Source organism: Acanthochromis polyacanthus, chromosome 13, assembly GCF_021347895.1.
Source record: "Acanthochromis polyacanthus isolate Apoly-LR-REF ecotype Palm Island chromosome 13, KAUST_Apoly_ChrSc, whole genome shotgun sequence".
Classification (NCBI taxonomy): domain Eukaryota; kingdom Metazoa; phylum Chordata; class Actinopteri; family Pomacentridae; genus Acanthochromis; species Acanthochromis polyacanthus.
In genome coordinates, this window is record NC_067125.1 from 37,318,977 (window position 1) to 37,335,833 (window position 16,857).

The 16,857-nt window shown below is 39.5% G+C and overlaps 2 protein-coding genes across 5 annotated transcripts in view; one reads left to right on the forward strand and one right to left on the reverse strand.

The window, feature by feature from the left end:
* si:dkey-103g5.4 (uncharacterized) overlaps positions 1–11,019 on the forward strand; it is a 32,748-nt gene extending 21,729 nt beyond the window's left edge. For all 4 annotated transcript variants that reach the window (XM_051958108.1, XM_022200129.2, XM_051958109.1 and 1 more), the window contains 8 exons: positions 129–257; positions 1,218–1,277; positions 1,367–1,483; positions 5,338–5,489; positions 6,015–6,101; positions 9,570–9,716; positions 9,882–10,079; positions 10,271–11,019. In XM_051958108.1, the coding sequence (XP_051814068.1) occupies positions 129–257; positions 1,218–1,277; positions 1,367–1,483; positions 5,338–5,489; positions 6,015–6,101; positions 9,570–9,716; positions 9,882–10,079; positions 10,271–10,387 (1,007 nt within the window). In that variant the 3' untranslated portion in view covers positions 10,388–11,019. The remainder of the gene's footprint in view (positions 1–128; positions 258–1,217; positions 1,278–1,366; positions 1,484–5,337; positions 5,490–6,014; positions 6,102–9,569; positions 9,717–9,881; positions 10,080–10,270) is intronic.
* Positions 11,020–11,425: 406 nt separating this feature from the next.
* LOC110955228 (dispanin subfamily A member 2b-like) lies at positions 11,426–12,571 on the reverse strand. The gene is made up of 2 exons (XM_022200131.2): positions 12,374–12,571; positions 11,426–11,853 (listed from the first exon to the last, which is right to left on the reverse strand). The coding sequence occupies exons 1-2, from the start codon at positions 12,485–12,487 to the stop codon at positions 11,707–11,709; spliced, it is 261 nt and encodes an 86-aa protein (XP_022055823.2). The 5' UTR covers positions 12,488–12,571; the 3' UTR covers positions 11,426–11,706.
* Positions 12,572–16,857: the final 4,286 nt, after the last annotated feature.

The window sequence follows — 16,857 nt, forward strand, 5'->3', positions numbered from 1 at the left end:
TTCAGACAACAACTTCAACAACAACAACAACAAAAAAAGCCTCACAGCAGCTTAAGGACAAACTTTGACATTTTCAAATGAACTGATCACGTCATCATTTTTAACAGGTCTTGTTTGTGTGTCTATAGGAATTTCCACCCAGTCTTTGAGGGAGCCTGTCAATGTAGCTCAGTCCCAGGACACTGGTTTACAGGCCAGCTCAGCACAGACACACAACTCACAAAGACACACTGCTTCTTCCGGCATTCACTCTGAGGGTGAGACAGAGCACTAATTGTATTGAATTTAAGCCCCTTTCACCCCATGTTGTGCTGCGCTGTACTCTGCTGCATTTCAAATGTGTGACTAATCTTCCTGCAGTGTATGAACAAGTTCTGTGTACATGTTCTTCAATATATTCATCTCACAGAAGTCAAGTACTGATAATACTAACTGTACAGCAAAGCATACCTTTAAGGGACTAGCCTGATGTTTTGGAAAATATGCTTACTACCTTTCTTGTCGAGACAATAGATAATACTATCATGTTTGTCCATTAAAAAATGAAAAAAAAATCCAAAATCTGCATAACAGCACCTCTTAGTTCACTATTTAATACTCTATATTTTGCTTGATTAACTCTCAAATCCATGAGTGTCATTTAAAACCCAGCACTTATATACAATACAAAATTCCAAGAATCTTTCTTTTTTTCAGATGTATTAACACTGTTCCTGACACTTTTGACACTAATTAGTCGGCAGTCAGTCAGTGAAACATGATTATTTTGCAAAACATGAACTGCTCCACTGTTTTGCAACTGCATATGGACGTATAGGCTGCTGAATTAACTATATGAGCATTTCTCATCAGTCCTACTTTCCCTTAAGGTTTATTCTCATGATCTTATTCTGCTTTTAAATGATCTGATCAATGAATGGCAAAAAACTCTGCATCATCACTGGTAGACTGGATGGTAACATCAATATAAGTGTTATAAAGTTGTTCTTGCACCAAAACCAGCCCTTTTATATATATATATATATATATATATATATATATATATATATATATATATATATATATATATATATATATATATACTATAACAAATCTAAAACCAAAGGTTCTCTTTTTTTCTCTTTTGTTTTTGTAAGAATTAAGGAAATTGTATTTAAATAGTCTTTTAGATTAGATTTCAGAACATTTTCATTAATTTTATTCCAATTTCCTAACAGGGAGTCAGCAGATGAAGGAATCTACTCAGTCTGTACATATCACCGTCCCCGCAATCTCAGGTAACATCTCGCTGTAAAATTATAGTTAGAATGTGTGACAGGTTATGTCGCATTTAGTCCATCCATCTGTGGCTCTTTTATTCCCCCAGAGGAGCAGTGGACAAGACTGCTGGAGCTTTCGCCTCTGTTCCAGCTGCTGAAGGGGGTGGAGCTGCAGCTGAAGGGCTGGGCCTGTAAGGCAGGGGTTCATAGTGGAGAGTTTGCTGGTGAGTTGGATACGTTTGAGTGCCCTATTTTTGACTGAGTGATATTACTACCATAGACTGTATATATAGTGGACGTAGCATCTGGCTCCAAAATTGAAGCCCACCCGGAAGTGTCAAAAACTTGCAATATCACACCGTCTGCTAGGGTTGGCCCCAAAAAGCTTTTGCTCCATAGACCCCAATTCATTTTTGGAAAAAATAAAATTTGATAGACTGATGTTCTACAGCTCAGGATTTTTTTCCCGTTAGTTTTCATGGTCAAAATGAGAGATCAGGTGGCCGATCTTAAAATAAATCAATACTGAATTTTAAATAAATCGTTAAAGTTGGCGGAGCCAGGGGGCGTGGCTATACTTGATAGACAGCAACAGAAGCCTCTGCGGTAAAATGTGAGCGGGATAAGAGAGTCCTCAGCCAATCCTGCCCCTATTTGCTCTCCGGTCCAGTCTGTTTGATGACGCTTTTTACATCACTGGCTCCAAAAAATCCAAAACGGCGACCAGGAAGTAACAAAATCCAGGCTTCATTTTCTCGGTGTTGAAACCAACGGGTGACGTCACGGTTAGTTTACGCCTGATTACTACAGGCACCATACATTCACAGATACACATGAACACAAGCACACTCACTTATATACAGCCTCTCTAGTGAAAGAGTGACAGTAGGGCTGAGTGATTTACAGATTAAACTGATTCATCAGGATGATTTACCAATTTTTACTCATGTTAAACGTTTCGTTAATTATTTTTTTCCGTATTAATTCCTTGCAGCTGCCTGAAGTTGCCTGTATTGGCAGTCAGTATATTATCTCGGTTTATATACGCCCACAGTCTTCCTCACACTTACACCCACAAGGAGAGGCTGGAATGATATTGATTTTAGGTGGTATGATCAGGCCATTACAGGCAGTGACGCATAGTTGTGGTTTGCATGGAAAGAGCCCGAAAGAGAAATACAGTGCCTGACTCCACAGAACGTTATTTGATCATTTGACAAACATTTTGGACAAACCATAAATCCACCCGTGGACTCTGCTTACTGAAAGTTATGGTGTGTTTGTCAGATGTGCTGCATAACGTTGTTGAAGCAGATTTCACAACAGCCTGTTTTTTTTTTTTTACTGGTGTTGTTTTTTAGCCGCCCTTGATGAAGTCCAGATGACAGATGTTTTCTGAACCACAAATGTTCAAACATATGTTGGTCTGACTTTAGGGACACCAGGTTTAATTAAACTACTTTCATTAGACCTGTCTTCCAGAGGTGCCCTGATGTTAAGTAGCAAAAAGCAGATGCTTGTTAAATAATCACTTAAGTCTTTTATTAGCCATCCTACTCATGACTCAAGGGACCGCAATGTGAGTTTACTTTTGTTAAGCCAGAAATGTCAAATAAAAGTGGATGGATGACCTGCAGCTTTGTGTATACGCAATCCTTGGAGGATGAGTTCAGCTGACCTTGGAGATTCTTCGCCTTTTACTTTGCCATTGTGATTTTCCTATATGTGGCTTTCACCAAAAAAAGCATTTTAGCCAGATATGTGTAAAATTTGGAATAAAATATGAATGTTTCCCGGAGAATGATTACAAAGGATGCTTTAACCTTTATTTAGTATCATCACAGAATTCAGATTTTCCAGTATTTTCGTTCAAGAATAACACCTATAAAGCTAAAACAGTAGTTTTACTGGCAATGACTGATTGGCACTTTTCAATGCAGCATGTAAGACAACATCCTGAGCCTTTAATTTGCTAAGCATTTTCATTTTCGCTCCGTTGTTTTGGAAATTAAGCATGGAGCAGGTTGGGTGTGGGTCAGACAGTGACACCTTAGCTCAATCTGTGAGTTAAAGCTGCTGTCCGGAGTTTGAATCGCAGCGTCTCCCAAAACACTGTTGGTCCCTCCCTCTGATTTCGCCCCTTTATTTGTGCACGCGCGCAGTACCCGAGAGGGGTGCCCGGAGTGCTGCAGCATCTCGCCTGTTTTGCTGTTTTCCACTCTTCTACATTTAGTACATTTAGTAAATAATAAAGGAATTACGTTAGAATGCTGTATTGAGTCTAACTTGTCCTAATACCAAAATAACATGAATCTGCTAGGACGAACGAGTAAAGTTTCAATCTGTGATTACACTCGTGTATCCCTCTCGATGACGTTGTTTATCAAACTTAGTGCATTTACGCATGTATATGTGTTAGATTGTTTATTTATTTCTATCTAGAGTTCAGAATTGCATGACTCCTCTGACGAAGAGTATGTCCCAGACGCCCCAACATCTTCCTCCAGAGGTCGGGCATCTAAACGAAGCCGTCAGGCGGGCTATGGAGGCCGTGGTCGGGGAGCGACGCGAGCACCCCGAGCCAAAAAACGTCCTGCAGTCTCTTGGCCTGACAAGCCGTGGGATTGGTAACTTTTCTGGAAGTTGCTGAGCCCTGATGCTCTCTCCTCCACAAGCAAAACAAATGTGCGCGCGGTTGCGTAGTGTGTAGCTCGCCCACCTCTGCATGGGCTTGCTTGCTGTGCGCGTAACCGTTGATTGACAGCATGACAAAGCTGAAGCTCGAACTTGATTGGTCGGCAGCGACCGGCGCTTTTTGGAATAACATGGGGGTCTATGAGAGGAAGGCGGAGCTCAGGAATAAATTTTCATATCGCGTTATACTAACTTTATATTATAGTATCGAACTAGACTAACACATTTAAGCTTTGTTAAACAATGATACATAAATTGAAAACAAACAGAAACTCCGGACAGCAGCTTTAAGGTTACTGCAAACACCACGTTAAGAGAGCAGCAGAAGCTGGGAAGAGCATCTTCAACTCCAGACTTTCCCACAATAGACAGGCAGGCTCTGCTCACTGCTGCTCTTGTGGTACTCATAATCAGAGAACACACAAGAAAATATCAGAACAGTGAGCAGGCATGAAGTGCGAGTAGACTGATTTAATCTTCCTGACAGGCATAAGGCTTCCCGTTACTTCTTGAGGGGAAGATATTCTAGGAAGTGCACTTGGAAGGTTGAACTGTAGGTGGTGAAGTTAATAAATCACATTAAAACAAACCACAATCCAAAGCAACAAAGCAAAACAAAGAACAGCTGAATGAAATCACCAAACAAAAAGCAGACAGCAAGCATGACAGTGCAGTATCTAAAGGTGAGTTAATTCCACTACCATAGCGGGAAACTGCAATTATCTTGGCTGTCTCATGGATAAATGTGGAGCCCCAGCTCAGTGCCGTGGGTTCAGCACTCTAGAACAATGACTTGCTTTGCAAAGACGACCTAGAAGATTAGTGTGCTGTGAGGGTAAGATACACAGCAAGCAATAGCTGTATAGCGAGGTCCACTGGACAATAGATTACACTGTAATTGTTGTAGGCTGCGAGCATCAACCAGAGAAGCTGTCCATTTACCCAAGAGAATCCCCAGACAGCCCTAACAGAGCCTGTATTTGCTTATACATAAGGCTGAGGTGTGCATTAGTGATCGTGATGTGGGAGGCAGTAATTTGGACGGACTTCCACTGCCAGGAAATGAAATTAAAATATTTCTTCATTATTTTGTCATTACTGAAAAACCAATTATGGGGCTTCTGATGAGGTTTAAAAACATGAACAGCAGCTGGAAAAAAATGGAGCATTTATCAAACCCAAAATCTTCATCTACCAGCTGTGACGTGCACTGCACACTTTGGTTTGCCTGTGAAAAAAAGACGAATGATTCTGAATTTTGCTTTGCAACACATTTCTTTGTTTGCGCATGTTCAGTGGTTCGGTTTAACAGCATTTTAATTACAGTTTGGTGTAAAGAATTGGGGCCATGATGTGACATGATACCACCCTTTGTTTTGTCCAGATAGAGGTAAAAGTTTCTTAGATGTCCTTGATGCTCAGTGGGAATGTGAAGGAGAGCTCATCCCTTTGGACCTGTCAGTCCTGAAGCCCAGAGAGTTCCTGGTCTACCAGCATGGACTATTCCTGATGCACACACTGCATAATCTGAAACTGGTTGGTGTCAAAGTCTCAGTCTTATTTTCTGCCTCCTTGCCTACTGTATTCATTTTTAAATTGCTTAAATTGTGAGTCAGGTGGATAGGCGCCAGCCTCCTGTGACACTAAAGTATAAGCAGCTAGAGTTAATGGACAGATGAAGTATTTGCTTTGTGGCTTTGAGTGGCTCGGCCATGAGCAATCTTTTACACTGTAATTTCAAATGCGCCTCTCTGCAGCTTTAAGCACTCAGATAGAAACTTCCTAACTATCCCTGTACCGTGCAACTGAGGCTCACATGGCCTTTCATATGAGCACTCAATTTCAGCTTTCATCTTGAAACAAATCCTTGAAATGCTCTCACATCTATTGCTTTTGTTGTGTTTCCTTGATGTAGTTTCTGGTTACATACATATTTATTTCAAACTCTCCATTGTAATTTCAATGTGTGGATGTATTATTTTTTCATTTTTGCTGTGAACTGAGCTTCAGAAGGCATATTATAATATAAAAGGCTTGGATCGTCATTGTCTCTTCTTACAGACTCCAGCCATTTCTCTTCAGATAGCAGCGAGTCTTCCAAACAACAACTACTTCAACAACGCCTTCAGAAATTCCTTTTTTTATCAGGTAAATCTAAAATTATGTAAAGTGTACTTTTATATTTCCTTTATGCTTTTCAGTACCAGTACAGCAGCTCAATTGTATGTTGACATGATACTTATTTGTACAGTATTAGCACAATTTAAGCACCCAGTCAGTTTAAGTAGATAAAACTGGACAAATGAGGACATATTGCCTGGCTGTGTTATCAGAAGGGCAGATTCTAGAAACACAAGTTTTCTCTAATCCAGATCCAACATTAAATTGCTGGTGCGTGAGTAGCAATAATCTATCTTTAAAACATGCATTAACATTCTGCTTTATAACAAATACCCGTACTCTTTATTATTTAGGTGCATATGACTATTTAGACTTGTTTTTCTTTTACTTAAGGAACACGTTGACAGAAATACTTTGCTATAAGTGAAGTTTCTTTGATTGCTATTTTGCAACTTTTACTTCAGTAAAGAATTAAAATAGTTCCTTTGACCAGTCCATACTGTCATGAAAAATATAAACGTTATGTGGAGGACGAGTGATGAAAGCGGATCATGATCTCCTAGATTAACAAGATAAAAATACTGCATGGAAAATTATAAAAGTAGAAAATGAGGAAACAGTATATGCAGCAGAGAGTAAGGAATTTTAAAACAAGCATTTTCCTTCTGCACACTGACCAAAGTTTCTTGACTGTTGTCAGGACGGATTCTTGGATTGCTAAAGAGGAACCACTCTGAAGCAATGAAGACTCAAAACTCAAGAATACTTGTTTGAAAATATTTAGTAAGCATTGGATAATCAGAAATTGCGTGCATGCAGATTCTTAGCCTAGCTTAGCTAGACTGTATTCCCGTTATAAGGGATATACGGGAATACAGTCTAGCCCTCCTCCATTGACACATTTTGACAGGTTTTCAAGCTCCGAGCAGATCAGACCGAACCAATCAGAGCACCAGAGGCGGGAGTTAACGATGCGTCATCTTCAGGGCCGAGTTGGCGACCGCAACAGAGCGAGGTTTCTCTCGTGCGCTTTCCTCTGTTTTACATGGGCTGAATTTGTCCTTAAAACCTCAACAAGAAGCAGCTCTTAAAGCTTTTCTTTTTAAAAAAAGGATGTATTTTTAATTCCGGCAGGCTGTACGATAGAATGCGTAATGCTGCCCTCCACTGTTGAAAGGGAGAGCTTAGATTTTCCTCAGGACCCCTGTACGGCGAAGGAAGCTGTTAAAACTACAAAACATCATGGCGGAAAGGCAATTGTTAGGTCGCTTAGTGATTGCGTCACACATGTGTTACGCTGATTGGCTCTCTCCAATTCAAGCTGTGATCGGTAGTCCCGCCTCTGGGCTAGATTTGGTTCAATGGAGCAGTTCCAGACTGACTTTATGTGTATTTGTAATACACAATATAAAGGCTGTCTGGTCCCCAGGCAAGCAGATCCTTGCTTGATCTAGCTGACAGCAGTTGACTAATCTAAGAAAAGTTCTGCATGCAGCTCTTTACAAGGATGAGAATGCCTGTCTTAGCGCTATACAGAGGTTTTTAAATGGAAATGTGTGGATATCTGTTTGGTCGATAGTTGGGAAGCTCCCTGGTTTAGACTTGAAACTTTCTTGTTCATCTGTCTTTGTCCAATCGAGTCTTTCTTCGTCCTGTAATCAGAGTGTGCGCGCGCGTGTGTGTGTGTGTGTGTGTGTGTGTGTGTGTGTGGCTTCCTGTTCTAAGCAGGAGCCTCTCTCTGTGTGTGTATGCATCTAAACTAACTTTCATCATTCGGCTTGTTTAATTCATATTTAAGATGATTAAATCATTCAGTTATTCAACCACTGATATAAGGCAGATTAATTTAGTTTCTACTTTTAATTAGTTTCTACTTCTACTATTAATTTAAGATCCTCATGGATTAATATAGGATTCTCATTACTTTATCTTCTTTTAACTGTCATTTGGAATATTGTTGAATTCGGTTTCTTTCAGTGTTACTTATTAGAATTATATGTGTTATACTTTATTTTCATCGTTTCTTTGATTTCCTTTTCTAAGATATTTTAAAATTTGGTACTTTAAGTGATTGCTCTTTTTGTCTGATCCTTTTTACCTTTCATTGCTCCCAGTGTGTATGTGACTGTCTACAAGTTTATGCTGTCAATTCTCTGAAATGATACGTCTCTACTCTTCTGAGAAATAGACCGTTTGTCATTTCACCACATCAACCTCTGTAGCCTGGTGGTTAGCGTGGGTTACTTTCCCTCCAAAGTATGTCACACAATGTCTGTCTGCACAATCATTGAAACCATTTGTCTTAACCCATAAGATCCCACGGTGACACCAGTGTAACAAGCACTTTGAGTGCCCCAGTCTCTTCCTTGTAAACCTTTATGTCTGACCTTAACTCATTAGGTCCTTTAAGGAAAAATGGGTCTGGGTTCTTATGGGTTAAGCTGTCTCTTCAGTTTAAGTGTGAGAGTGCAACGCTTAGAAAACACGTGAGCACACTAGCAGTATATTTGATTGCATGGTCGAAATAAGTTCATTATAAGCAATAGTACAGTAATACGATTTGATGATATGATAAGGTAAGTTGTGGTTAAATGCGGTTAAATGATGATTACATGAGTTATGATCAATAAAATTAATTGTAGACTAAATGTAATAAAATATTGATTAAATGTGATAAAAAATATTCCCAACACTAGCTAAACCAATCAGATAACACCTAGGATCCACCAGCCATTATCAACAGTGGAACAGGACAAGAATAGATTTAACACTTTTACAGACGCAGTGGAGACGAGGCTTGCTTTGATCAGTGGAGCTGAGACACCAAGACACTGCAAACAAAGACACTTTCCACATCTCTTCAGCTCTGCTGATCTCTGACCAGAAAAGGCTTCAGCTGTCCTCACATGCAAAAAAGGTCAAACTAAAAGAACGTGCAAGTAAAAAGTAACTAGCAAATCCTCAACCTTCAGGTTTCCTGCATGGGCTTACAGTTCTAAATTTTGTTTTGGGGTTGGTTTCACTATCTAAGGTGCTTAGAGGATTTAAAGTTTCTCATTTCTTAGCTCATGAGGAAAAAGCTGCAGACTGTTGGCTACTATGAATTTGCAATACTTGAAATGTATTTCATATCCTCTTCTTTGATGGTAAGGCACAAAGACATGTTTGATATGCATAATGTATAACTCCAGCTTCCACCTGGAAGAGCATTTAATGAAGGAATTATTATTTGTTCTTTTTAACTGAAATCAAGAGCTTCAGCTAAAGTTAGACATGCAGGTATTACAGACGTAGAGACTTCCTCTTCTTGTCATCAAACTGTATAGTGACTGCAATGTGAGATGTTTAACTTTACTTTCTGATGACAAGACAAACCATTGTAAGCATCATATAATGTAGTGCCATGCTTGCTTTTTAGCAATCAATTACTCATGTAGGGGTTGTTGTGCAGCTCTAATATGTTAGTGGGAATAACTCTGAGATGTGTGTTGACAGGAAGCAGAAGAGACGCTGTTTGTCCGTCGCCAGAGGCTCCAGTCAGTTGGAGGCTTCTCTCTTCTGCTCCTCCATTGTCTGTCCCATGTCAAAGTTCAAGATATGAGCTCTGACTCCAGTCCTGCATTCCAGAGGCTTTTCTTTAAGGTAGACAAATACTCCACGTGTGTAGGAATAAAATATTGAAGTTGCTTGGTTATCAAATCCAATCTTAAAATAAACATATCTTTTAGATTCAAGCACTATTTTATAGCCTTACTCATGGCTGGGTGACTTTTAGCAGGATTCATTTTTTGTTGTTGTGTGTCACAGACGCTACAGGAAAGCTTGGGCGAGCTGTTTCACGCCAGACTCGGCATACCTTCCTCTGCACAGGAAGCCAGTGTGTGTGTTTGGTTTCAGGACCAAGAGGCTGCCCAAGGCGATTTAAAGGAGGCTTGGTCAGACTCTCGTGCTGCCTCCCTGCTGCACAGGCTTCACAAACCAAGCAGAGGATTGCTGTCAGAGGATGTAAGGACAGAATATTTTCTCTAACTCCTTTGTGACTGATTAAATAGAAGCATGTCTGTTTTTTGTTTAATCTGTGTGACAGCGATGTATTCATATGCAGTATACATTCATAAGGATCTTATATATTCAGAAGTAACCAGAGCCACCCTGTATGTTTCTTCTTGTGTGTCTGTTTTCGATTGTACGAGCAGGAAGTTGAGAAGCTTAAGAAGAAGCACAGAGAGACATCTGTGTTCTACCATCTTGAGAGACTATTGAGAGAAAAGAGTTCTGAAGTTGCAGAAAAAGACGAAGACCATACTGAGTAAACATCTTTCTGTGCTGTTTCTGTGTCTCTGGAGACCTTCAAAATTCAGATCTTATAAAGGAATAAACAAAGCGAAACAAATAGAGACTAAAATGCTCCAAATTGCCACCTGGTGCCAAAAAAAAATAAATTAAAAAGTGGAAAAAGTGTTTACAAGTCAAAAGGAGTTGCGCAAACAGAAATATTTAACAGAAGGGCAATGAAACTTAGCACTAACCACTATCGGATTATTATATTTTTAGTTAGTTTGGGAGGGTGTTTCAGTGAATTACTACAACTTTAACCATAAACAGATTTCTAAGTCTAACCTTCATCTCATAAAACACATTTTCTGTCATCAGTACATAATTTTTCATATGTATTATATATCATTTTGTCAAATAAAATATGACAAACTAAACTATAATATTTATATTCACAAGCCAAGATTTATGAGTTTTGACTTGCTCTGTCCAGTAGTTTAAAAGAGCAGATGGTGGTTTTAATCATTCTCCTATGTTGTTATAAATTTGCATTTTGTGTGAAGAAATTCCTCCAAATAGTGTAAAGAAAATGTAATTCTGAGTCAATACATCATCATGTATGCAATACCTGACTCTACATTAAATCTGTTAACATTGTGGTATCCACTTTAGTTTGCTTTACTTTATTTTTCAAATCAAATCAAATCAAAATTTTATTTATATAGCACTTCTTCTACAAGAGATTGCAATACAAAGTGTTAAAAACGATTAAAAACAATGCTTCACCTTTTACCCATTCCACCTCCCCCACCCCACCCCCGCGAACCCACACAGTACAAAGAAGACACAAAGGAACACTCACACCTCCCCACCACCCAAGCCCACCCGCAACCCACCCTGCAAACATGCAGAGAAGTGACTGTTATTAAAATAGTTAACATGGGGCTGGGTACAGACAAACACTAAATAAACCCATTTCTCTGTTTTATGCAGCAGCTGATCTTATATAGTTTCTATGCAACATTACTTTTTCTTTATCAGACTTAAGATTTGCAATCAATCATTACACAAAACCATTCATGTTGCAGGATTTATTTATTTTTGCAACATAACCACAAAGCAAGCAACACTGCAAAGTAGAATTATCTTTCTCCTTGAACAACTCATACATATTTTTGGCTTTTACTACTACAAGCCTTCAGCATTCCTGGAATGTTTTTTAGAAACCTTATAGCACAAACATGCGAGCACATACAGACATATGTTCCTATTTAGCGGTACACTGTGTGGAGGGGAAGTAGATTGAAAGAACAGCTTTGCAGAGATTGCAGTGCATCTTCTGGCAACAAGAGCCCTCTCAGTGTTGCCTAGCAGTGACTTGGACAGCGACAAGAATGATGATCAGAATTATTCCACAGACGAGCGACACGATGTTTAGGTTCTTGGCTGTCCTTGATGCATCTGTAGCTACAACCGAATCTCCAACAGCATTAGCATTTTGCACCTTAAAAAACAAAACAAAACAGGGATCAAATTTAGTTTAATTTTCATGCAATACATTTTCACAAGAGGAAAAATGTGTTTCACGGATGAGATGGAATCATCAATTAAATTTCTGTTGCTGAGCAATTGTATTTTCCTTTGAGGACTTTGTTGAACATATATACATACACAGGCAAAATTAATGTTTCAACCGGTTATATTATGAGCACTCATCCACAATTATTCACAACAGAGAAGCCTCAGTATTTTGTCTTGATGCTTTAAACATTATAGTTGATTCATAGTTAGTTAAAATGCAACAAATTAAATGATTTCACTTCACTGTCAATTTCAGGTTTAAGTAATTTTTCTGATTATTCATAGAATGTAAGATATCGCAAAATGCCAGAAATATGTATGTTTATACTTTTATGGTGCGTCTCAATATGCAGCAGCAGAAAGGAACAAACATTTGCAAACCCACCCACATCCAAAAAAACCAACAAACCAAAAAAAGTTTAATGCTCAGCTATGTTACCTACCTTGCATGAGTAGACGATAGCAGCAATTCCCAGAGGCAGACAGCAGAACAGAGTGTTGAGGATCGACCATGCAAGGTAGGATGAGGCAGCAGTGCGAGTATTGCCTCCTTCCATTATATCTGTCTGTCTCACTTGATGTAGATGATGGGAGTTATGCTCTCTTGCAAGTGTCTGGATCCAGTGGAGGGGGAAGTGACCCAAACCCTTTTTATTCTTCATGGGTGTGGTTTAAGGAGTTCCATAAGATTAACAACGATATGAAGAACCAATCTGCACGCTAATATTGAAGTGGAAGCAACTAGGAATCCTCACAAATTACTAAATCGCAACTTTAACGAGCTTCATTACCTTCAGTTTAGTCTTTCATATTTAGTTTAAGACCCTGTGAAAAGTTAACTCTGCTCGGATAGCAGTTCATCCCACATGTCCACATGGAATTATTACCTACCACACATACTGTTTGCATTCTGTTACAAGCCCAACAAACATATACAATAAACCATGAATGTATTTTTTAGTGTAACCCTTAAGCCATCCTATCATGAACAATGAAACATTAAATGGACTAGGTGGATAACTGTTAAATCTGTAGGTTACATTGTAATCATCATCTACCTGAATTATACTTTTGTTTATGGGCTATTTTTTCTTCTCATATTTTTCGACTTGTTTTAAACCTGTTCCTTCTCTTCTGGTTAAATTCCGTATGATTGCTGTCCCCTTACATTTTTCTATGAGGGGCCGTACAAGACTTAGTTCATTCTCGTCCTCTCACACACATATATTTTCTCTCATACTCACATACATTCTCCTTTCACATACATACATTCTCCTTTCACACACATATATTTTCCTTGCACACACATACATTCTTCTGTCACATACATATATTTTAATATTCACGCACACACACATTCTGCTTTCACATACATACATTTTCACTCATGCACACACATACATTCTCCTCTCACATGCATATATTGTCACACTTGCACGTACATACATTCTCCTTTCACATTCATACATTCTCCTAAATAAATAGACATATATGTATATGTACAAAGAAAATATATGCATGAAAGAGAAGAATGTATGTATGTAAGAGGAGAATGTAGGTGTGTGAGAGGAGAATGTATGTATGTGCGAGAGAGAATAGTGGAAAAGGAAGTAAGTATAGTGGAAAAGGAAGTCCATCGTTTTTTGCGCTGTGATTGGCTGAAAAGCTCAAGTGGGCGGTGATGTTCAGGTAACGGTTACCATGGCAGGTGGAGAGGAGTCCCGAGCGCTTCAGCAAGCCATTGGGGTTTTAAGAAACATCTTGTCATCCCCAGAAACGGTCACATATTATCGTCATCGCTTGAGCAGCAGGCGACAGGTTATTTGCACCAAACTTTACTCACAGCACTGTGGAAAGTGAGATGAGACAACTTTTCAGACCTGCAAACTTCCAAGTCGCTGCAGCGGGACGAGCAGCTAACGCTAACGCTACACAAGGCCGAACTGGAGGATTACGTGTAGCGTTAGCGTTAGCTGCTCGTCCCGCTGCAGCGACTTGGAAGTTTGCAGGTCTGAAAAGTTGTCTCATCTCACTTTCCACAGTGCTGTGAGTAAAGTTTGGTGCAGATAAACCTGTCGCCTGCTGCTCAAGCGATGACGATAATATGTGACCGTTTCAGGGGATGACAAAACGTAGTGTCTACAGATACGGACCCGTACCCGCAGCCTGTGGCCTACGGATACGGCACTTTGCCTTCCATAAATATTAATGAGACGTACATGAATATTAATGAGTCGGCTGATGAACGCGCTTTGTGATTGGCTGGTAATCCGACGTACATACATATTAATGAGCCGTCTTGGTTATCCGAGTGATGAAGGCGCTTCCGTGATTCGAGGTGAATCTGCGTGCCGAGCCTGTCATGTCACTGCTGTTCTCTTTTCTATCATGCATAATGTCTTATAAATATCATTATCTGACTTTTTCACTGATAGCGATTTGGGGGTTGAAATCGGCACTACTATTAAAAATAGCAAAACTTTTTATTCACGTGACCCTGTTCTAATAAAGCACAGACAGCAAACAAAACAAATGGCAGAACTAACAGCCAGCAAACGAAAAGTATTTTTTTTACCTTCAAAAGTAGCGACAGACTATTACATATTAACAACCTAAACAAAACCCTGACGTATTTTCTACGTCTGTCAACACAGACACTGCACGTCAGTCACTTTAATGTTAGCGGACTCTGTTGAATGGCTAATTTACATCACCACAAACAAATCTCACAATATCACAGTAAATCGAGTTTGTGGGTTTTTTTTTAATTCATGCCGAATTAAAGAGCTGCTCCTCACCATTCACGAGTGTTTGTTTCATATTCGATATCCTTAACTTTATCTTGTAAATTAGCGCCCGAAATTAAATGGGAACACTTGCAATGGAGTTCGTCAGCCGCTTCCACCACTGAACGCGGTAAACTAATTAATAGGAACTGGACTTCAAACAATTTAGACACGGCGTCTCAAAGCGTAAAAACTGCAATGTCTAAAGTGTGAGAGGAGACGGTGTATTTTTGGTTAAATTATACAATGTTCGCCGTCAAAGTCATTCATATAAACTGCCTGTAATGTGCAGCAAATAGTAGTTAACCGGCGCCAGCTCTTCAGTGACCTTAACGGGTCCGTACCTCTAGTACAGATGCTACAGGAACGGATCCGTACCTGTAGCATCAACCATGACAAAATGTTTCTTAAAACCCCAATGGCTTGCTGAAGCGCTCGGGACTCCTCTCCACCTGCCATGGTAACCGTTACCTGAACATCACCGCCCACTTGAGCTTTTCAGCCAATCACAGCGCAAAAAACGATGGACTTCCTTTTCCACTATACTTACTTCCTTTTCCACTATTCTCTCTCGCACATACATACATTCTCCTCTCACACACCTACATTCTCCTCTTACATACATACATTCTTCTCTTTCATGCATATATTTTCTTTGTACATATACATATATGTCTATTTATTTAGGAGAATGTATGAATGTGAAAGGAGAATGTATGTACATGCAAGTGTGACAATATATGCATGTGAGAGGAGAATGTATGTGTGTGCATGAGTGAAAATGTATGTATGTGAAAGCAGAATGTGTGTGTGCGTGAATATTAAAATATATGTATGTGAAAGAAGAATGTATGTGTGTGCAAGGAAAATATATGTGTGTGAAAGGAGAATGTATGTGTGTGAGAGGAGAATGTATGTGTGTAAGAGAGTGAAAATATATGTGTGTGAAAGGAGAATGTATGTATGTGAAAGGAGAATGTATGTGTGTCACAGGAGAATGTATGTGAGTATGAGAGAAAATATATGTGTGTGAGAGGACGAGAATGAACTAAGTCTTGTACGGCCCCTCATAGTTTGCTGTGCAGTTTTGAAGTGGAGTTCATCTTTTGTGATAACCTCAGAAGAAAGACTGGAGCACTGAACAGATTCATTGCGCAATGGCAGATAAAGTGCAGGGCATTAATCAATGACAGCACTGTGCTTTCAGTGTCTGTTGTCCTGCAAGACACGACACTGTGGCATCAACAGCGCCTGGAGCCTGGCTATATAAAAGCCTCTGTCTGTAAGCTGTCACAGAAATAACTCATGCAACATGCATTGTGCTGTGTTCCAGTACATACTATAATGTAGCAGTATTTACTATTTCTCAACAGATGATATTAAGTTCTCAAGCTCTGGTAATTGTTCTGGAACATAATACATAAGCAGCAGCTGGACATTGTTTTCAACATGATAGCTTTAATTTGAAAGTTAATCCAAACTTCACAAGTGTTACAACCCAGCTGTCTAGAGTGAGCTAGGAAAGTAACAACAGCAGATGGATGTTGTTTAGCTGGAATCAAGAGGACTCCTTCTTGAAGCTCTGTTATCTAAACTAACAACAAAACCTAACTACATTACCCAAACAAAACCCCAGAGGAAGAATCCCTATCGAACAGCTAACAATGATCTACTAACACAGCAGGTTTCCACAGTCAAATTGTTCCTAACTGAGCCCTTAGCTCTCAAATGAAGCAGCAAATATCTTAACTAGATCATTTACAAGATATAAAACTCACAAGACACACGAGTGAGCAGAGCAGCACTCAAAAGCTGCCAATGAAAGCAGAGATAACAGGTCTTTTTAAGTCAGGTGTGGGGGCTTGATTGGTGAACCAGAGCTGAGTCTGGTTCAGTCAGGCTTCAGCTCCTCAGAGGGGTCAGCGAGACGTCAAAGGCATCTCTGGTTGTGACCTATCTTCATCATCAAGGTCCTGTTTCTGGGAAACTTTCTGGCTCACTATTTTAAATCTTGAAAAGCCTGCCACATTGGAATTAAGGGACCTGTTGACAAGCATTCAGATTGATGATGTAATTAATTTAACTGCAACTTCATGTTTCAACAAGAAGATCAAAGTAAATGGCAAGTGATTCTGCTCAGT

Bases quoted from the DNA above. Each gene is read 5' to 3' on its own strand.
- LOC110955228 (XM_022200131.2), bottom strand. From the start codon at position 12,487: ATGGAAGGAGGCAATACTCGCACTGCTGCCTCATCCTACCTTGCATGG. The intron at 11,854-12,373 runs GTAGGTAACATA...TTGTTTTTTAAG, and splicing joins CTATCGTCTACTCATGCAAG to GTGCAAAATGCTAATGCTGT.